Source organism: Ctenocephalides felis, unplaced genomic scaffold (genome assembly GCF_003426905.1).
Source record: "Ctenocephalides felis isolate EL2017-DRISC unplaced genomic scaffold, ASM342690v1 CF-g0.4_SCAFFOLD_00845, whole genome shotgun sequence".
Lineage (NCBI taxonomy): Eukaryota > Metazoa > Arthropoda > Insecta > Siphonaptera > Pulicidae > Ctenocephalides > Ctenocephalides felis.
Genome location: NW_020536999.1, coordinates 34,648,544 through 34,672,929, shown reverse-complemented (window position 1 = coordinate 34,672,929; position 24,386 = coordinate 34,648,544). Strand labels below are relative to the sequence as shown.

General features: G+C 30.1%; 1 protein-coding gene across 1 annotated transcript in view; it reads left to right on the top strand.

The window, feature by feature from the left end:
* LOC113363883 (protein groucho-like) overlaps positions 1-24,386 on the top strand; it is a 246,613-nt gene that overhangs the window by 29,207 nt on the left and 193,020 nt on the right. The window contains 1 exon segment of the mRNA XM_026606368.1: positions 17,818-17,915. Within this exon segment, the coding sequence (XP_026462153.1) occupies positions 17,818-17,915 (98 nt within the window).

Sequence of the window (24,386 nt, the reverse complement as noted above, 5' to 3'; positions counted from 1 at the left end):
TTCGTGACGCTTTCTGATTCTAAAAGCACATTCGTTCAAATGTAAATAATAAATATCTCGATGACTTAGAGCATTGTTGATTCCATAAAAGGAAGATATGTGAGTTGAATTTCAATAGAATTTTTTCTAATTAAACTTATACACAATGGAGCGTATTTTACTAGAATTTTTTTGTGCTTATTATGAACTATTTGAAAAATGCGGAATTTTGATAAAGGCTGGCCAGAATGTCACTGAAGAAATATAAGTTTGAACAAAATTGAATCACTGAATAGTTCAAATAGAATCAGATTATTTTTATATTATCCATTTCTGCACAACGGTCATGGATTGTTGTATTGCAATATTACACCATTCGCATTAAATAAAACCTTCAACAATGTAATATTTTATCAAGTCGTTTGTACAAGTGTTAATTTTGTAATCATTTGCAATGTACGCAAAGCGAATGTTTGCAATTCAAATAAGAAAATGAAATGCCATCTTCATTACCTTGAGAGTATCATCACGTACATTTGTGGAATTCAAATGCACAAGAAATTTACACGGTTCACGGCTTATATTATTTATAACTTAGTATGTTTATTAATAAACATTGATGGAAACGATTTTAGTATATGCTATTAAAGTTGAAACGTACTAACAACACAAGCAATAGATTATCGGTGATAAAAAAAGCGATTTAAACTGAAATTGTTCTCGGGCCGTAAACACAAGTGTAACGCCCAGTTGGTAATAACCTGTCGTAAAATTGCCACGTTGCTTGTACAAGCAAAGCAGTATCTGCACTAAAAATAAAAAAGCTGCTGAAACAAAATAAACATATATGCGCCGGTAGTGAAGCATAAAGATTTCTCGGTAGAACCGGTCATATAAACTGTATAGTTAGAACATGGCACTTTGCAGTGATACATATCATTACTTCAATACTCTCTCAAGCGCTTTTTGGAAGCAATGTAGCTTATTATAAATCTTTCTTTATTTGGAACTTTTGACTTCACGTATCTGTTATCATAAGTGCCACAATTTACCACTTGTGTAGCATATCCATGAAATCTAACTAAAGTTTTATTATGACGCTTGTGCCATTTGGAGGTTAGGTTCTAGAAGTTAATATTTGTGTAAAACGCTGTATCGATCAGCTTTCGACATAGCTTTTTGACAGTTTGTGACTACCAACTCGTGCGATTTCTCAACATAAACATATCTATTTTATCCAAGAGTTGGCCCAACAGTTTTATATTAATACCGTTTGACAAGCATAGAAATTTCATATTGCCATGTATTCGTTGTGAAATAAGAATGCTTTGTTCCAGCCCGTCGGAAATTCTCATATTTGTTCTAGTTTCATTTCACCATGTCATGCATGCAGTAGGTAGGTAAATACATGTTGTTCTATACACACATATTCTTTATTCAGTTTTTGCTGTTTGCTTTATGGAATTATTTGTATGGGCGCCTCGTTTTTGTTTATCCTTTTGTTTTTGGTATATTTCGTTTGCTACCAAAACCGCATATGTGACGATGTGAAATGAAGGCAGATACTAGGGATGAAATATAAATATAGTGTACATGTTTTGGTGACTCAAATGTTTCTTTATTTTATTTGATTAATTTCATTAAAATCAGTAGATACAATTATTTATTTCCTATCTGATACAGAAAATCTATTCACATTTTTCCACAATGTGTATGTTATAACATGATCCAGTATTCCTCGCAACTTGCAGCATACAAATATATAAAGCTTTCATATGTTTGAACATATAAATATACAGCAGCACATATGTCGGATATGCTTTCTATTCCTTTATTTGGACCATCCGCAAACCCCTGTATTTCTTTCATAATCGTTTTTATTGCTTTTAAAGCAACAAGAAAATAAAATGACGTGCGCAATAAGCAAGAGCACATATTGTCGGTTACACGATATATTGGAGTTCTGTTGCATTTGCGCATGCATGCCCTTTGGAACGAAAATAGTTCTTCAAAAACCAATAACGAGATATTTTGCCTTGGAAATGGAACATTTTTCATATGAAATACTTATTCGACTGAAATTTTAATAATAAAACTTACTTTTTGCATTTACAATTTTGATATCCTTTTAGCATATTGTTTTTGCAAAGACTTTTTTTTAAATACAGTACTATATGTAGATTTGGCGTTGGTACACTTCATTGTACGGTGGAGCAATTTAAAATTGAAAATAAAAATAAAATATTATTTCTATCAATGTTTACATTTATAGGGGTACCTTCTAGAATCTCAGCTAACACTTTTTAACCTTGATCTGTGCTTTATTTTTACCTTATTAATACAAAGATTTACATCCGCCGTGACGTACGACTTTTCACATTTTTTTATTAACAATTCATGCATCGTTGCAAGTTTACTGAAGCGCATAATGTGGAGGTGTATGAAATTTGCTTTCATAACTATGCTTTGGAATGTTCATTGCATTGAGGTAATATAGTGAAAAAAAGTTGGCAATGAATAGTTATCGAAGATTTTGAGAAGCAAGCAGCTTTAATATAAATAGGAATTGATCAAGTTTTAGATTTTGTTCAAATTAAATTGTAACCACTCACTATAGACCTTGCCTCTTCTTTGTAGTTACTCCATTCAATATCTAAGATTCTATAAACAATTTCATTCTTTATCCAATAGTTCAGGTGACCATTGTGCATCGTTTGTTTTCTCTTTTATTATACACAACGCGTTGCGCTAAACGATTCGCAAACGCGAGACCATTAAATGGAATAAGTGCAACTAGACCTCCTCGCAAGAGAACGAAACATACAACACACAATACACAATGCAAAATACAAAACAAAAATTACATAAAACAATCACATCCGACTACGAAATGCATAACTATTACTCTTCGGCGAGGCGGCGGTCCGCGCTGTAAACCGCCACCAGAGACGTCGAAAAAATTACAGTTACACATGCTATATACGCCCGGGGAATAAATAAATTTACCCACCTTTCTCTACTACGAGTGTTTGTTGTACATTATATGGGGTAATAAAGTAATACAAATTACGTATATAAACGCAAATAAAAATGCCTTGATACTGGCGGTGTAAAGTTTAGGTTTTGGGAATTAATATTGGCTAGTAGAATATCATGAGGTAAAATTACTGAACCAGTGGTATCACGTTTAGATACTTATATATTAGTGATATATTCTTTAGATACCACTATAGAAGTTCTGTATGGATAAAATACACGAATATGCACAATTTCTCAAAACATTTAGTTTTATGTTTTAACTTTTTTACTACTATTTATAATCACCTTGTCAATTTTACTACGCCTTTGGTGATTATTGCGGAACTTCTTTATTACGTTTTTTAAGTCTAGATGGCCATTTATTTCTTTGTATGAAATTTCGACTATAGCTTTTGCAAATCAAGCAAAAATTATTAAATTTTTTGTGTGTTTCTAGGCAACTGGATCCTCTCGTCTCTGGACCGACTCTACAATTAAATAGTTAACAAATTTTAAGATAATCCACTCGTGTTTTCATTGTTACATTTCCTTTCCAATTAAATCGTTTATTTCAAATCATAAGGGAAACAATTTCATCACTTGGAAAACTGACCAACTAACTTTCCGTCCATTCCGCTTATTCAATTACCAGTGTACAAGTTGGTAGATCCAGAACAGAATCACTTCCGTGCTGGCCGACTCGGTAGCTTTGAGTTTCGCTTTGCGGCTGACGACTGCAGTTTGTGCAGTTGTTTTGTACATAATTTAATTAGTAATCGTTCTCGCCTTGCTCTCGCACTGTTTCCATGTATCGGTCTGCAAAACCTCCTAGTCCGAGGTTATGGACACAAAATGCACAATACACAATACACAATTTTGTTTCTAATACTTACCAAATACTGTGAATAAAAAGTTTTTTTTTGCATTATTTGATACTGTTGACAATAAATAGTTCATTCATGCTGCTGAATGTTTGATTTCTTTAATTCAATGGCATTGTTTCTTACACTAGTGTAATTGTTCTGTAATCTGCCTATGAAAACAATAAGCAGAAATTGTTAACAATACATGAGAAGTAAGGTGGAACATAATGATCGGATGTTAATTAATTCGCTCAATGGAGAATCCACTAGAACTATAATATAAAACCACAAACAGGAAAAATGTGATGAGTAAAATAAAAATAAAAATATAATAGTTAAGAAAAGAGAAAAATATAAAAGTATCTAAATGAAATAAGTGGGTAATTAACGGTTTTTGACAAGAATGTCAGTACAATTTTATTAATTAATATTTATATTTTTAATAACACAACATATTTTTTTATTATCTCTTTTATTTACAACTGTCCAGTAAAGGACATTCAAAAAATTTGATGAATTTACAATAGTCGGCCGAAAATGGACATTGTATACTACAAGGGCATGTTGGAAAAAACAATTCAGTAGTTGTTTTTCCATTCGATATAAAATTCACAATATTTTATTGATAATTATATAATTTTAACTATTTAGTTATTGAATAATTGCTTATAAATAATGATTAAGTTATTTCCATTTTTGTCAGGAGTGTTGATTGCTTAAATCTAGTGGTGCTTTTCTTTTCAATCTTCTTGGATAGTTCCCTGTTATCAATGAGTTTGCTAATGAATTTGGGTGACTGATTAGCTTGTTTCTATACTTGTGAGCTGTTTTTGTTATTATTTCATTTATGGTAGATGTATTCGTGTCGGCATGAATCAACCAGTTGGGAACATATTTTGGAGCTCCTAAGGCAATTTTCAAAAATTTGTTTTGAAATTTCTGTATAATTTCTATATTAGTCTTATGAGCACTGCCCCACATTTGTATACCATAACACCAAATTGGTTTGAATAAAGATTTATATAAAAGTAGCTTATTGTATGAACTTAGTTTGGATTTAGTCCCTAGTAACCAGTAAAGCTTTTTGGTTTTTATCTCAAGCTGTTGTCTCTTTTTTATATGAGTTCGCCAATTAACTCTATTCTGAACATTGTTTTACTAAAAATCAGACTCATCACATAAATTCATGTAATATGCATGCAAAAAGTACGTAGCCCCACACCAAAATTTCGGGCTAGGTACTTTGCAGCTCTCGGAAAAACGTAATTTTTGGATGGATTGAAAAACTTGGAGGACCTCGCTGGGCCAAATATATTGAAGGTTGAAGCAGATTATGCTGCAAGATAAATTGCTACGGCAATGTTTTTAATTTATAGACTTATAGACACGTATTGGAGACTTTTTTAAATTTTAGATTAAATATTTCTTCTGTTAATGCTCCTTTATGCAGTAATGCGATTAAAATATTTTGGAATTCTTCATATTACTTCTGTCTAAATTTGTCTGCCCTATGCCCTACGACTACCTATTACGCTCTTTGTGTAATATAGTATAATACATAAAGGCAAACGACGCGACGCGACGGCATAACCGGTAGCCGTTGGGCGAGCTTTGCCTTTGTCTCAACCGAGACGGCACTCGGCACCGCAGGCGGACAAACTGCTCGGCTAATTATCCATAGAGACAATGACGGAACTCCCAAAGTCTATTACCAGCACGATATATGTGGTTTATGCGTGTCAAATGGATCAAGAATTGATATGTTTGCGTTGTAATCATCTATTACGTGAGTTGTCATAAAAAAGACTTGAATTAAAATATGTACATATTTCTGCAATAAATAAATAAATCTTGTACATTTTAATTAGCTATTGATTATATACATGTCAAATGGTAATTACCATATTTATGTTTCAACTATGCAATATGTAGCATAACATAAAATAAACTAATGGTCTTTAGAATATAATCTGACATATTTGCGTGGAACATGTCTTGTCATATTGTTTATTGCCTCAGGCAACTCGTTCGTATGTAATTGGTACATTGGTTTTCCATCGCGCGCCTTGATAGCGACAGGGATATATTTATACTAAACATATATTCTTGTTGTAACAATTTACGATTTAATAGTATACGAATAAAACATTCTCGAAATTACTGTGTACAGCTGATAATACTTAAGTGGATACTTTATAGTTGTACAAAACACTCAACAAATAATGAATAAAAAAAATCTGTCAGATAAGCAAAATCATTTTACGGCAGTCAACATTAATTGACATTGAATTGAATATTACAACAAATACATAGTAATATTTTTATTGTCGAAGCGTTCTCTCTCTTTTATCACGTTGAATACATAATGAATTGGGCTATCGCTATTGTATTGTCGGATCATTGTTCAAGAATCAATCATAAAAATTATGACGTTTTTATGGGCGTATGTTATGTTTTCTTTGTTATTTAAATACGCTAAAAAAACACAGGTACGTACAGATGTATATATAATACTTTATACAAACAGGATCGTTTTAATCCAGATTTTTATCAAATTTTATATCAATTTATATAATAATTGAATTATTTGTTAGCATGTTTTTTATATAATACAAATAGTTTATTATATACTTGTGTGACCTTGTTCTACTCGTCTAGTTTTTTTGGGTTTGGCGGGCTTTGAAAATTTAGTACGCTCTCTGTGTTTTTTATGCATTTGAGTTAAATTTGTTTACATCATTAGATTTAAGTAATCAATCATTTGCCATTTTATGTTTGTATAATGAATAACAAATAGACGTTACATCTAATTATACAAGCATCGTTATTTTTTGCCTGACAGACTTTAATATTAGACATGACTAAAGAGAAATTCTCAGCCATTTCTAAGTTTAATTAATCCGAGATTTCAGTATCATCAGCATCACAATGCAAAGATAATAACTCTAAGAATATAAATTAACGTTGAATCCATTTTCACAATTACTTACCTGGTAAACGCAGCAAAATTATAGAGCTCGCGGTTGGAAATTCATAATGGATAGCGGAACAACTATATTAATTACGTTGTTGAATAATTATAATTAATAGTTCGCCACGGCGCGTTCGTATGAGCGAGCATGTCGGTATTAAATGTTGCAAATAAAATGTAAATGTGCAGCGGGCATGTACACATGATCATTGGTAATAATAAATTATTTTTCAAAAAGTGGCACTTCAAGCATGTAAAATATTAAAATCAACTATATTATTCACTGACTTTTAGAGGTTGTTAATAGTTGTCCTGAAATAATGGAGAATAGAGCGTCACTGAAATACAAGTAACTACCTCAATCCACTTATGAAAAATTTAAATCACTGACGAATAGTTCAAAAAGATAGTCCTAATGCCCTGAATAAATAAATTCTTAGCAAAAATTTCTTACTGGGGAATGTAGTTAGCTGATTGTTGGAATCCTGAGGTCCTTTTTTATATTAAACAATTAGTACCAAAAGCTTTAGAGTTCGGTATATTGGATTTTAGAATACTATGTATGAATATGTAATTTGTAGCATAATTTAAGCGCGATAGTAAATTTTTAACTACTCGTTCAATTCAATTTTACTTTTGTTGTAATTTTTTATACAAAATTTTGAAAATTGTATGACGTTGGTGGAAAACATTTTTGGATTCTAGTAAAAAAGTGAAAGACTCATTTTTATTTCTATGATACTTTTACAACTATCCATGTGTAGTAAGGATATTGACTTAAAATGTACAAGTTAACTCTATAAATATATGTAGGCGCTAAAAAAGTCAATAGTTCTATTTTGTCTATTATGGAACGTTAGCTGTATTATTTAATAGTGATATTTTTCTTCTTATTTATATTCTTCCTTATACCATTGACAGCAGAGATTTGCCCCGATTGCAAGACTTTTATTGAAATTTATTTTCCATATTTTGTAGGGATCATGGATTCCTACCCTTATTTATATGCGTCGGGGATATTTATCGCTTGCGGTATGTTTGCGAGCATTGTTTGTTATTTACATTATCCCATCGGGTATGAAATTGTAAACATGAAACTTTCATTCATAAATTATTATTGGTCCGAGGGGGCGTACGCCGCGATTATTGTTAAAGTGCATCGATGTTTATCAGCTTTGATAATTGCTTTTTGGGGTTTTGATGATCGATGGGGCTCTTTAACGATATTAATTATATGTTGGTTGCTATAAAATATAATACGTTTAATGAATCATATTGTTCCGGGTATTATTACGCCTATTTAATTTATTGATATGCATTATATTGTATCTGTAGATATTTAGGCTTAGATTAATAATAGAAGCATTTTACAAGTTTCAATATTTATATATTATGATATACTATAATGGCAATATAAATAATAGCTTTCTCAGCTCTCGCTTCTACATCTTAATTTCATCTTACGTATCATTTATTCTTCACGTATATAATTACACAATACTTTTCTCATTAAGCTCTCAGGCTACAATTCTCTTCGCTGACGAAAAGATGAACCCAAAGTATTTTGATTGACTTTTAATACACTCTGCTCGTACGGTGTTATTTAATTAACACTTACGAAATGACACGATACTGCATAATACTAATACATTGCTCAGTCAAATAAAATAGACACCAGGCTGGTGGAAACTAAAAGAAAATTGTAAAATTTCAATTTGATAATTCTTAGTGTTTGTAAATGATGTTGAGTATTAATTGGATAACGTAAGATGTATTATTCAATTAAGATTTCAAAGAAACCAGCAGCAGGTGTTAGAAATTACTTTGCAGACATTTGACAAAAAATGCATTTTTCTTGTTTGATCTACTTCAGATTCATGGTGAGATTACAAGTGGGCATATTTTTCTGCTTTGTAAGAAAAAGCTTCTATATGTTTTTAGATAGCAGTAAAATCTACTCAAGATCTCTCTCTAAACCTGACGTTTATTTATAATTATCTCTTTTTGCTGGTATTCAATTCTAATACGAAATGTGATTGATCATTCAGCCATTACTTGCGATGCGATGTGGCAACTCGGATTACTGCATCAGCCAGCAGCAGCGCAGTTCATTAATTTAGTGTTGCACAATTGGAAGATAACGACAAAGTTAATTAATGGAAATGAATAATGACTGATAATTTGATATAATTAAGTATCAGCATTAGTATGGACTTGTGGTATTTAATAATGAAATATCTCAGCATGAAATAATGACACTTGATATTAGTTAAGGAAATCACTATTGGTATTTAGGATTTGGTATTTGTATTCACATGTTATGTTAATTGCGGTTGGTCCTAAAAGAAAAGAGAGCTTAAAGAAAACAATTATATTTGCGATAATTTTGAGAATATTATTAATTATATATTTTTAATTACTGATCACTTACTTACTCAAAGTCCATACATTTTTAAAAGCCTTACCATATTTAGAAGGCGACTCCCCAATGTTTTTTTTATTTTGGTTTTAATATAATTTCCCTTAGAGGCCAACAAATTAGTCTCTTATTTGCTAATTGTGATGATATTTTAACGTAAATCATATTCTTATTTTATCTGAATTTTTATACAAAGACTGGAATTGTTTTGGTGATTTAACAGATGGCCATTAGAAGACAACAGTAGTTTCTAAATGTGATACTATACTTAATTACTATTTTTAATTTGTTTTAGTAGGATTAATCTGAAAGCTTTTCATTTTGTATTACATTTGAGACCATAATCTTAAATGAAAATTGGTTACACTACTTGATATAAAGCTGGCCGAGGTGTAAGTCGAATCAGTAGTAGGACCATGTGTCTCGGCTAGCTCGATAAACCATTTTTTTATTAACTTCCCGTAGGATAAGTTATAGTAATCGCAAAAAAATCGAAAGTAAAATTTTTTATATATTTTTATGTTTCAGAGGTTTCTGAATATTTTGGTATACCTTAGAAAAAATGGATGTATGTGTGTGTGTGTGTGTATGCTAGGATACAATGCTTCGTCCACGATTTTGGGCGCACGAATCAACCGATTTGAATGATTCTAAGAACATTCGATTCATATTGATGGGTAGGCATGTAGATTAGTTTTTGGTGATGACAGGTCCAGCTGTTTTGAAGATACGGGGCAAAAAGTATCAAGACGGTAATTCAGTTTTTGAGAGAACGGAGTATCCGATTTGTATTTCATCTGAATTACAATCATATTATTATATGAAAGCAGTAATTTTGTTAATTTAACAAATGTCTATAAGAAGGCTTTAGCAGTTTCTAGATGTGACTGGCCCAAAATTTTGCTTTTGTGATGAATGCCTGCAAACCACATCTGTTTTTTATAGATGACGACCCAAATTATTATTACAATTATTACAATTTTTAGTAATTGAAACCAATTTTGATTTGATTTCATCGTGAACAGAATTAATTTCATCAACACCTTCATAACATAATGATCAGTGACTGACACAAAGAGCAAACGAGTTGAACAATATAATGGCTTTAGCAATTCGATGTTAAGTTTATGTATCCGGTGTTTCAATTACTGACCATTTACACATCGATCTCGGGCGATAAATTATGTTCTAATAATTACTAAAACTAGTATTAGTGGCGGTTCATTGCACCGCCTCACCTCCTCACCTCCTCACCTCTTTACCACCAGGATCTGTTGTATGTATAGTTGTTTAACGACTTTTGTGTTAACGACCATGTTTGACCATGTTTGGATATAACCGTGTACAAGTTGGCGGGTCCGTGTTCTATCCCTGTGTACTCGTTGCTTATTGCCAACAACTTGCACAACACAACCGACAAGACCGCGGCCGGGAACGAATTATTCGACCATTAGCGCGAGAGTTGGTGCGAAAAATAGAACGTTTTGCTAATCTAGGGCAATATTTACTTTTTTGTACTGTCAGTAATTTTGGTCACCAATAAGTAAGCGATGCAACTGATTTTTTCAGTATAATATTTTACTCTACAATCAACAATTAGAACACGACTAGGTTATTACCCAGTACTTATGAGTTACTGGGGTGTAATTTTTGAGTTAAGATATTCTGTTAGTCTTTAATAGTCCACTTTCCTAAATTCGACAGACTTCTTGAAATTTCTTAAATTTTGTCTTGTGTTCATATAATTTTCCTTATAATAAAATTTAATGAATGCTAATGCATCGATTGATTATTAGTATTGAGTATTAACGTTCAAGCATTCAATTATAATTTTTTATATATTTTGTTAAATTAGTTAAAGATCAATTTTTTAGCACAGATAAACAGAAGGTGCTTGTTCCTATAGACTCTATAGGAACAAGCTCTTTAGTATAGAGCTTGAATTTTTGTAAAATTGTATGATTTCTAAAAAGAAATATGGTAAAAATGCTTATGCCTTTATTAAAAGGATTTAATAAAGGCATATAATTATGGTTAATTAATAAAGGCGAAATTATGGTAAATTATGGCAAAGTAGTATCAAACACTACTTTACTAAAGTTTTATGAAAGCAATGGAATCGATTGACTTGTATTAACTTTCGTGTATTTATTTAATGTTCAGTGCATTCAATTGAGTTCAAAATCAATATTTTTGGAAAGTATGAAAAAAATCATGCTTTTTCTTGTTCTTCTAGGGTGCATAAGCAACATCATTAGTATATAGTGGAGGCCAATTAAATATTAGTGATGATAGACATGAATTTATTCCGAAACTGCTTTTTATGTTATTTTAAATTTCTTCACAGCCTTAATTTGATTTATATCGATAATAATAATTTACTAATGCTCAATATATACCATTTATTATCAACTTATTCCATTAAATGCAACATGAATTTTAACAAATATTTTTTATCCAGGCCCATAATTTTGTTTATGCATATTTATTATAGTATCGGATTGATAATAATTATTCTAATTGATCAATTTTTATAGATTTGCATGATTACCATAGAAGACTATCCGGAATTGTCTGATTTTTCCGCCCTTTCCACCTAAGTACTTCTAAATATCTTGCATTCGTTGGTTTGTTTGTTGTTTGCACAGTAATAAACAAGAACATTGTGTGTACATTTTACTTCTTCATTCGTTTACACGACGTGTAGGAATAGAAAAGACTAAAATTATCACCGACGTAAATTTACATATATATTGAAACACTTTTTTATATAAATTAGACCAACATTCTCTGACACATTCTTCTATTTTTTGTCGATGTTTTATAATGTGACACCTTGTCATGTTCGCGAATAAAATGCTTGCATGATAAAAGACATGAAGGCGAGTTGGCAAAAGATGTTTATTTTTACTAAAATTCCATGGCGATAATAATATACATTTTCACACTTGCTTCGTCATTGTCATTCATTCGCCGGTCGGTAATTAACAAAACACATGCCCGCACCCGTTTGTCACACGAGTTATGTTTTTTGTCAGATTTTTTGGCTATTTCTGTCACATATGGAGAGCAATGAACTTGGTAAAAAAAATGTAAGTAATAATTAAAAGCGATAGTGCTACAAATACAAAATGCAATGGAAAAAATTCACACTGATTAGCACTGTTCGATTAAAATAAAAACGTCATTGTTTTGTAACAAAAACCGCTCCTCTGATAAATTTTTCCTAATTGCTGTCGATAATACATATAAACGATGTTGATTCTCATTGCCAGATTAAATGAACATAAAATATATTAACACTACGTGTGATAACAAGTTTTCATGTATATATTTAGATTACTAAACAAGAATGTTATCATATTTAAATAGAGGAAATCTCAAACGATTCGTGTCACAATTTGCAGACTGTGTGTTAATGTACTCGTTTCTTGTATGTATATTTGAACAAGAGGTAATCTTACCGGACACGTTAATCAAACACATAAATCCACGGTCCTAGCGATATTTGTTATTGCTCTTTAAACAAATCCCAATAGATTTTATGTTTGTAATTCAAATGTAAATAACGTATGATTGCTGAGATACTAAAATCTTAGGTTGGAAGTGCTTGATAACTTAAGTCTTATATTTATATTTATATTCATCGTCTGTCTTTTTTTAATTCTAATATTTTTCAAATCCAAAATCAGTCACATGAACAACATTACTATTAATCACATTAAGTTATTTAGAGTATCACCACTCGCTTAGCAATTTTGTGTGAGCATCTTAATTAACTTCCCGAAGGAGAAGTTTGTTTTCATAAAAAAATTCGATTCGCTAATTTTATGTTTTCTCGACGTTTCAAGCCATTCTGAATCGAATGAGTCCAAATTTGGATAAAGTATGTGGGTGTGTATGTGTATGTGAACAGATTTTTTTTCACATAGTTCATTATTAAAAAAAACTTTAGGGTGTTTTTTTAATTATATTATTGTAAAAAATTACAAGAAATTTTGTATAAAACTAGAACTTAACTGGTTTCAAAATTATATCTTAAAAGCGAATTTCAATTTGTATAGTTAGTATAAAAAGTTCAATTCGTATTACTATCTACTTTATCTTCTCAGCTACAAACCACAAGATTTTAAATGTCTATTTACTTTCTTTTTAAAATAGTTTTTCAATACTTCCGTGAACAATGCTCGTTCCTTTCATAATTCTTAGATGAATCGAATAGCATATTTGTCTTTTACTTCATTCGTTATTATTGAAATATTATATAGTTGTAAAGATGTCGACGCTGCTTGTACGCAATCGTTGAGTGTTTTCAATAAAGAATACAGTTTAGTATAATATTGACACAGAGTTTATATTTATAGTGATTGTGCTAATACACGTTTTGTTTGCACAACACAAATACCACCGCACACAGTTCAGAATACTTGAGATTCTTGGCTCTCAAACTTACTAAAACAAAATATACTCAATTAAAAAATTTTTTTACTAAGTAATCCAATTTTCTAAACACTCCTTTAGCAATAGTCCACGATTTTTCAGAATACTCAAAAAAAAAACTAATTACTCACAAAAAATATACTAATTGGTAAATAAATAATTATTGGTTCTCTACTAGTATAGTTGATATCTGGTGAGAAACATTTACAAAAAAATTAATCTATAAAAGTTGCCGAACAAAAATTTTCAATTACAATTTTTGAGTATTTACAAGAAATGTAAAGAATATATATATATTCAATCACTATAATATATTCTGATAATATTTATAATAGCAAAAAAAAATTAAATGCACTAGAAGAATTATATTTTTAGGTATTACTACCATGCCCGGCCACGCTTTGCTGTGGCCTTTATTAAAGATTGAAATTTGAATCTGAGGGATATAATTTTCATATATTGTTTATCATATGTAGAAGCAGTCATATGATCATTTTTGAGGTATTATTATAATTAATTATAAAATATAATACTTCTAATAAATTTGAATTTCTAAAGATTTTCAATCATTATAATGGAAAATGGATATAATGGTTTTATGATAAAATGAAGAATAAGATTGTCTAAGATTGATTAATTTACTTCTTAATTTAAATAAAATGTTTATTGATTATATTATTTAGTTTCTCTATATTAATTGAATTAGTTGTGGAAGCAAAATTTTTATACTCACATCGACGAAATAACACTTGAACCAATATTTTCATCCATTTGCATTTATTGGCATAGGTTTGGCTGCTACAATGTAAACTGAATATATATTTGTATATATATATATATATATATATATATATATATATATAATAAGAATTTATATAGATAGCGTACTGTAAATACGACTCAGATGTCGAAACGGAAAACTTTGTTTACTTTATCCGTCTCACTGTGTCTACAATGTGTTGTTTGACTTCCAGTTTCTCAATTGTTTACAGCGATTTAAACATTTTCGATATTTAATGAATAATATGTTATAATAAATATATTTCATTACAAATTAAAGTATAATTACCGTCACTCCGAAAGTAAATATAGTTTTCATTTAGAAATATTGCTTCAATGGGCTGTACTAAATTTTCATAGAGGATTAATTTCTTTGGGGCAAATTATATTAATTATATGATGAGCAGAATGAATTTAATTTTATATGTAATTCATTACAATTTTTATGTTTGATTTATGTAATTTTTGTCTAAATTTTCGGAACTACTTATTTCCATTTTATCCTCACTGTTTTTTGAAGACTATATATTATATGATTTAGTGCAACAAAATAAAAATCAATGTACATGGAATTATTTTTACATAAAAAATCTCTATTATATGCAGCGGAAATAATAATAAGTACTTACTAATAATACTTAATCAATAAGATTTTACAAAATAAGTTTGAGAACAAACCTATTAATAATTCCAAACTTTTAGATAAATTATCTCATAGGTAATACGTGTCTCAAGTGGTTGATAAGTGTACTTGATGACTCGATTGTGTTTTTGGTTTTTATATGATATTTATATCGATACTTCTCATCAAGGTTAAAACATCATTTTTTATAATATTGTCGTTATTGTGAGAATCACAATCACTTATGTAGTTAAAGAAAATAATTATTTCAAATTGAAAGACACTTGTATGTTTTGATCAATTTTATTGTTTGAGTGGAAATTGTAGTGGAAAATTATTGATCTCAAAGTAATACACAGAAAAATTCTAAGTTTTGAAACTAAATTAAACTAAAATGAAACTTAGGAGAAAAGAGTTTAGAAATTGATCCAATAAGCATAGTCAAACTATGGGATTGACAATTCCTTAATTTTGTTGGAGAGTTGTTTAGTAAAGATTATTGTGAATTTTCGGATGGTGTTAAAAACTGCTTTTGTTAATGATATACACATCAAAAGAGATATTGAAGATATCGTGCATGATTTTATTCTTAAAAAACTTTGTAGTAACAGTAATCGTTCTTGAGTTTTTCTCTACGAGGGCGTCTTCCGCAGAAATGACGCTGCTATACGAGTCTGGAAATCGTTTATTCGTTACATAACTAACATATTCTGAAAAAAATATATCAATTATTCAGTTTACTTTATTTTTATTTCAAATGCTCATTTATCCATTTCAATATCGAAAGTCAATTTCCCAGCACTATTAAGCTCAATTGATAATCCGGACGTATGCCATTACAAGCCATATAATAATCTATAGACAATTTCTCATGTACGTGTCTTGCATCTTGTATACAATTGCGCCGTTCCGAACTGTCTATAGAATTAATTACTATCTTCAATGTCTTTTCATAGACGTCTATCAGGGTATGATGAACGCTAAAATCTTGTTCACACGATATGTGATAAATCTTATGTTTTCACTTCGCTGGCGATATAAGATTGTACAATCATGTGTGGCGAAGAACAGGTCCTCGGTAATGGATATTTTATAATAAATTATTTCTTATGGTTAAATAAGAAATTCTAATTTAATTGTATTCTAAATACTTTCTAAATGTTGACAAGAGATGAAAAGAAGTTTTCAATAAGGCAATACAATTTGTATTCTACGAGGTACTACACGATTTGGTGTTTTTTGATTAAGCTCTTCTGATGGTGCACCTCTAATATATTAATAATCTCCACTTCTAATACAAAGCTAGGTCTGAATTATATTTACCGGTCACTTCTGGTTGTTCTCGTCCAAAATTTGCTTTATTTTTTATAACAAAAAAAAATTCGATGATATTTGTTAGAAGTATATATAATGTTTCATCTTAATTTTAACACTTTGTTTCTGATTTTTTCCCCAAAAAGCTCGCGCAGACCTAAAAAGAGCTTTATTATCTAAAAATTGATTTTTCAAATTAGTTCGACACCCCTGTTTTTGATTGTTGTAACGTTTTCTCAAAAAGCTCGAGCAGACGGAGAAAGTGCATTGACCGTGCGCAACGTTAAGATATCAGACAACGGATGTGTCATTTGCTTTTGCATAAAATTGTTGGGAACATTAACACGTTGGCTGCCAACATGATGTTGAATGAAGAATCACTTATTAAATATAAAAACAAACCTAACATGAAGTTTCTATGTTATAACGCACGTACGAAACACGTAGAACAATTATTTGCATATTCGTAACAGTGTTACAGTTTTTATAATATTTTCATGTAACCAAGTTCAAGTACAATTTCATCAACGTGGTCTATGTTACTATACTTTTTTGAATATATTTTTTCATTATTTATCAAACTTTTTTAAAATTCTTTTTTTTACTAATTATTCAAAAATTGAAGTATAAAATAATGGTTTGCAGAATGTGTTGGGGCGGGTTTGACAAAAAATCAAGAAATATCACGTGTATTTATTTTTTACCTGATTTAAAAAAAATCTAAACATTTTCAAAAAAATAAAAAATATAATTTTTTTTCTTGTTTGGTCGGGGAAGGGGTCAATTTTGAATAAAATTACCAAAAATCTTTAAAAAATCAATCACGTGATTAATGGACGCCCCCTAATTACAAATATGTCTAATTTTGATTAAATGGTTTAACGGTTCTGATTCTTAATAGTATCGTTTAATGCTACTAAAAATCCAAAAATATTATATATTGATTCAGAGATCAATGTACAAATTAAATTTATATCCAGATATCATATCAGCAATAAAATTTCAATAATTCTTAATTACATGTATGTCAAAAGCCAAATAAAATCGCTCAGACTGTAAGGTTTTGACTCTATAAAATTGAAAATAAAAAATGAACGATAACCTTTGCTGCTAACGATAAAGACATTAATTTTAGTTAGCAGTATCTTCTCATCGCTAATTAAGCGATAAATTATATTTTGTATATTAATGTATGTATTGCGAATTTGTTGGACTAATTATTAAATATCAATCGATGTCTTGTTGCGATACACAACTACTCATGTCGCAATAAATTGTCATATCAACAAATATTTCATTATATGAAGGAAAGAATAATAAATAGATATTCCAAGTAAATGTGTTCTTTTAAGTCTTTTTGGAAAAGTAAGAGTCAAAAAGAGATTCTAAAATATTTCTTATTTTTTTTCAGGGTCCACCACAACCTGGACAGCCGTTCAAATTTACAGTTGGCGAATCATGTGATCGTATCAAAGAGGAATTTAATTTTTTACAAGCCCAATATCATAAGTGAGTAACGTATCAGAGATTTTTATTAATTATTCTAATTATATAAATTTTACTAGTTTCAGCATACAACTTCTGAATGTTTATCGGCAAATTACAAAACTTCTTATTTTTATGTCAATATGTTCTTGATATCATCAATTCTAAATTCTCATAATTTTATCTAAATCTAGATGGGAATTTTATGATTGCTTCTACTAATAACAGTAACATGTTTTTTATCATGTACAATTATCTTCAAACTTTTTATCATACTTATTATTTTAATATCAGATAAACTGTATCACTTATTCAGAATTAAAAATAAACATAGTACATGATTGCGTTTGTGAAACATGCCGATACTTATCTGTAATCAAATCATTTCTCAAATTTTGTTCAAGATATCAGTTTTATCTTATAACGTAATACAATTATTTGCCAGATGTTGTACTATGAGCTTGATTTGATTTTAAATTGGTTATCATCATTGTGAAATCTGCAAATTCATTGATAATATTTCACATCAGGGATTTTTGTTTTCTAAAAGACCCATACCTCGATTTGCGTAGTTTTTGTAACATTTTTTTATTAACTTCCTCGTTTTGTACTAAGAACTAATTTCACTGAGGATTTGGAACTAGTGTTGCGTTTTTTTAATAAAGCGCGATGAAATATGAGGTATGGGTGAAATAATTTATTTTGACCATTAAGATTTGTAATCATATAATGTCATAAATGATTCGCTTTGTTGCACAGACGAGACAGTCATGAGATGTCATTGCTGTTATATATGAGCAATTGAATTGGTCATCATTTTCTCTAACAGTTAATAATTTATTTTCATCAAATGTGAAAATGTTCTCAGGGACAGTCATCCAATTTGAGTTCGTCATGTTGAAGGATTTAAATAATGTAATTATCATTTTGAAATTTTCAGTTTAAAATTGGATTGCGAAAAACTAGCCAGCGAAAAAATTGAAATCCAAAGGCATTATGTTATGGTAAGACCATAATCTATTTGAAATTGAGCGTTTGGGATTTTGTTTGATAGGTTTCTGATCTCAGAGGATGATAATTTTATAAATGAAAGTGATTATGAAATTTAATCGCATAAGAGAGATAATTACGTTTTCATTGACTTAGCCGTGGATGCTCCCTTTAATAATTTTGAATTAATATATTTGTAGAGGTTTATAAACCATGTGAAATCGCATTTGCATATGCACTTTGATAACGGCATAAAGAACACAAATAAAAAATGTGCGTTTTTCTGCAAAAGTACATAATTATAGTTATACAGAAAATTGCGTGGCTACGCAATCATCATAATTGATGTTTATACGGTTAGCTTAGGAAACGTCATTCAATTTTGATTTTGTTGCCAGCATCGTGGGATGTTCTGCGCTTTTATTATTTTTTTCATTGATGCATTATATGATAAATTGCTATGTTCATCCCATTATATATGTTATTTATTTCCGGCTTTTTAATTAATTAATTTCAGTGATATGCAACTCAATCGTAGCACACATACGAACAAAAGCTTGTGAACTGATATGAATTTAAACGTGTAAATAATGTATGCATATTTTAATAAAAATAATTTAGCAGTCGCATTTTAATTATTAAATTTTATCCAATTATTTTTAGCGAGCTTTGGCTATTCCGTCATCCGTGTGAAATTAAATAAACTGCAAAAAATGTTGCCAATTCGCTAGCCGCCCGCGTTTGGTTTATAACAGAATTCGTACATGCATAAAATCATCGTGTATAACTTTTTGTTTTCATTATGAATTTGTATTTTCATTTGTGTAATTAATGGATTAGTTATTATTTAACATATATTAGCCTTATGGCTGTGTACGTTATTATGAATGATATTGTCTTTGTATACATAATATACTCTGATATGACGCACTTAACAAAATTAAATAAACAAAATATTTGCCATGTATTTTAGCACATTTAATTTAGATAATTGAACATGACTGTTTGAATAATGCCATAACAAATTATTATTTTTCACAATTTCATAGTGAAGGTAAATATCTTTATCTTGACCATTACCTTAACTAGAACCTGGTCTTTTACTTCTGCCTTCCATTTAGCTCGTTGCTGTAATAAATCGTTTTACATCATTCAAACCTCAATCATATGCCGACATAAAATATATAAAAAATGGTGATATAATTTGCTCTATCTTTTTTGCTTATAATTAATAGTATTGGTAGCAAAGATCGTAACTATCTGTTAATTGGCTTTGCATGCCAACGACCGCACAGTCTACTTGCAAAACAGTATTATTATTAGCATTTGAGTATGACATGTAAATTGTCACAAAATACGGGGTATTAATTTACATGTGTGAGAATGATAGTACATAGTAAAAAATAAACTAATGATTAATTAGTCAAACAAATTTTTCTTACGGCCCATTTTTTTCGGGTTCATTTTTTTGTTTTGATGTTGATGTTTGGTAAATTAACGAATTAAAATTCTGTTCTATTTTAATGCCCTTTTCTCAGTGTCAGTGAACTTCTTTACCAGCTTCGTTGTATTTATTTATATTATTTTTGTAATAATCTTGGATCTTTTTACAATTATTATTTTAGTTTTAATATTAATTAGTTTGATTACTAAGCTTTACTTCAGCACGCATGATGTTTTGCTTCACTATATTTTTTACAAAAGTGTTGGAAAGCCTCAGGTCTTTTCCAGCATAAATTTTTTGTGCATGTGAATGCAAACAAAAAGTCTATTAGATTTGAATTTCATGTTTTTTCCTGGCGCTTTGCGTGAGATGAGGCCGGTGTGGCGATGTTTTTGTAATTTTATTCGCCCCCGGCTCGTGCTCGTATCCCCTTTTTTCCACGTCTGTGTTTTATAATATGCAAATATTTTTTTTATACAGATTGTCTCTATTTTTCAAGAGCTTCACTGTAATAGTATGTAATTACTGTTATTTAGAACATGTCTACTGTTATGGTGAAAATTAAAATTATATATTTTTGCTGAACGAAATTAATAATCAACACCGTGATTTTAAGCTAGAATCGAAAACAAAAACCAATTCTGATGTTTGCACTGAAAAATAATATTGAAAACATTTTTCCAAAGAGACATGAACTACACGAGCTTTTTACGGACATTTTACCTGAAAATCACATAAGTATTTTCGGTTTAAATTTTTTCCGAGACTAATTGTAAAACAAAAAATGCCCATCTCTTGTTGGCACATGATACATTGTTGTATCAAAATACACATTCAAAAGGCAGAACATCCATTGCGTCGGTTGCATATACTCGGCTTTATGATGAAGGTAATTGGAACAAAACATTTCGAAAAAACGAATGTACAAAGTACGTACATGTTTGCTACTGAGCGAATGGCTCTGCGTCATGTGTACATATGAGCTACTGTTGAAATTGCAATACGATGCATAATATGAAAAGAGGTAGTGTATGTTTGTAAATTATACGGTTTGCTTCGTGTCGTTTGTATATCTCATAACAGGGAAGGCCAATGTTTTTAATAGATACGTAAATTTTAAACAGGCTGGCTAAAGCTTTATAATGTGCCCACTTCATTCGAGCTACAGCGACAAGTCCAAAATCAATGCACAATTTCATTTCTAACACCCTCTCTTTTTTATTTCTTTAATGAAGACTTTTCGCATTTTTGTCTAAACCAGTTCTACCTAATCATTGGTACAAAAGATAACTTCACCATTTTACTATTTATCTTATTTCTCCAAATATTTGATGTAATTCGAATGACGTATATAAAATGCATAGTGCGTGTTTGTGCCTGTGTTTCAATATATTTGCATTGATGTCATCATGAACGCAAGCAGCTACTTCTATGTTAATAAATCTGCAATATATTAAATCAAATATTGATAATGTTCAAATTTACCACTCCTATAGAACGTTCAGAGCAACCGTGGAAGTTGACCAAATTGATGATTTTCGCGAAATTACATAAAATTTATTTGCTGATGGAAAGTTTACCTTTTACTGTTTTAATCGTTGTTTGTATGATATTATGGAAATTGTCAAAATTATATCTAAATTAATGAAACTATAAGAATGTAAGAGAAACTAAAGCTTGTGCGGTAACAGAACTTACAGTCAAACCGAAGAGCTTGAAATATTATAGGCCTATGAGAAATGGTTTATTTACAAAAAATGATAAATGTTTTATTAAACGAATCAATATGTCTAGATAGATCTATCAGTTTAGGCTTTTGCTCATACATTTTGTGCCCGGATTTATAGTTATATTATAGTTATAATTAGAAATTAAAAAGGATCAGGTTTAAATCTTGTCAACTCAAATATTTTTGCAATATTCAATTATTCAAACAACAACAAAATAAATTTAAAAAAAAATAATATACGCTGACGGGATTTGAACCCGATCATTTTTAACTCTTTCATATGTAATCCACCATGCAAAGTTTCAGTTTCCTTGTTAGTTAAAATTTTTCCTTAATTTTGTATATTAACAATTCTAAAAGCAAAATATCCAAAACGCAGCGTATGGTTTATTATGACAAGGAGCATGTACCAAGAATAATTTGATTTTTGTAATTAAATGTTTATGTAAAAAATACTTGATTTTTGTTTTTAATTTTCACACATGGTTTTATTAACAGCATTTGTCTTTAAATTTCTAATTAGCAACACTTAGAATTTATCAATTGCAATTCTTAATGTTGAATTTTTGAAACTTTACTACATCATATAATATTACTATGGGACCGTTCAAGTATTACGTAAGCACTATAGGGGGCGGGGGGTTGTTGATTTGCTTATTTTGGGTTGACATGGGGGGCAGGGGAGTCTGGATGATGATTACGTCATCGGTAGTATTTTTATTTTTTCACATTAATTGCTAAATTAATAAGAGCTTTGCTTACTTTTGCTATATTATGAGGGGGATGGGGGTAAATAATTGTAATAAATCTGCTTACGTAATACTAGAACGATTCCTATTCCAAATTTTGCACAATATTTGCTAGTGCCCTTTCTTTGTTTCGACGTCTATATCAGCCATCATTGTGTCTCTACATCATATAACCCTGTACCTTGTATTGTATGCAATAACAGACATCGTATATGCATTATGAAATGTAATCTCTTTCGAGCATCGGCCGTTTAATCCTGCACTAATTCCCTTATGCACGGCCTCGAGGGAGCCCCCGAACCGCGCTCGGATGCGTCATGTCGGGAGGAGAAATGCGTGTATTATATTCACGGCTGCATTGGCACGTCAAAACATATTTTGGCAGTCGCGAGTTTCTAATTAAATTCGGCGCTAATGAAAACGTTCGAGAAGCGGAAATGTTTGCGGAAAGTTTGCTCCTTATTTGCTGTGTAAAATTACAGTTATTTTAACTTAATTCGATATTCGGTGGCGAAATGTCGCTTGTAATAACAGATTCAAATACTTGGTCAGTGTATAGTAGAAGCAAATAAGAGAACACAATATATTTACAATCGACATTTCAGAGGGTTTTTCTTTCAACGTTTATTTCATCATATATTGATCAGTAGTCAATTTAAATCTGCGGTGCCAATTAATAGCATAACGAACTCTTCAGCGTTTCAACAAACATTGCGGTATGAACATCGAGGGACCAAATTCCGCCACACACTCCATCATATCCGATTCGATCATCATTTCACGCGGATTTCACAATTGTGTGCATATTTCAATGCCCGGTCAGGAGTCTACCTACCGATCAGTTATATTTGGCTCATATGCTCAAATAAACTGAGAGCTAGAGCTTTGAATGTTTTTTCGACAAACAAGTTTGAAAAACGTGCTATAGTTATCTCTATTTGCATTGTTTTATATTCTACTGTAAGCATTTTATATGAAATGAAATCCAATTCCCTACGCTTGTTGGCAACTACTATAAATGGATGAATTTATAATTTTTATTTGTTTCACATTTTCGTTTTAAAAAAAGCATTTTTTTGTTAATTTGTGCACTGGAAAATGAATTTAGTCATTATATATTAATGAAATCGATATTTTAAATACAGAAATAATTTTTACAAGTAATAATGAAATTAATTTTTCATCGGTGTACACACACATACACACACACACACATATATATATATAAATATATATATATATATATATATTATATATATATATATATATGTATGTTTTAAAGTTTTCTGCCCGAAGCTAGATTTGATCATACGAAATATTTCAATTATTTAATATGATGAAAAACAGCGAATCCAAATTAAATAAATCTTAATGTAGTTTTTTTATATGATACATATGTTTTAAAATGTTTTACAAGATTTTAGTTCCTGTAACTCGTTAGACTCCTCAAAATCAATGTAATAGCTTTATAATTTTATTCTCTGAAATTTATAATTTACACCGGCGTCTATCCCAATATGATTCCATATACACTGGTGGTTTATTAATCTCCCCACCGTGCCGCTGAAATGGTTCATCGGCTT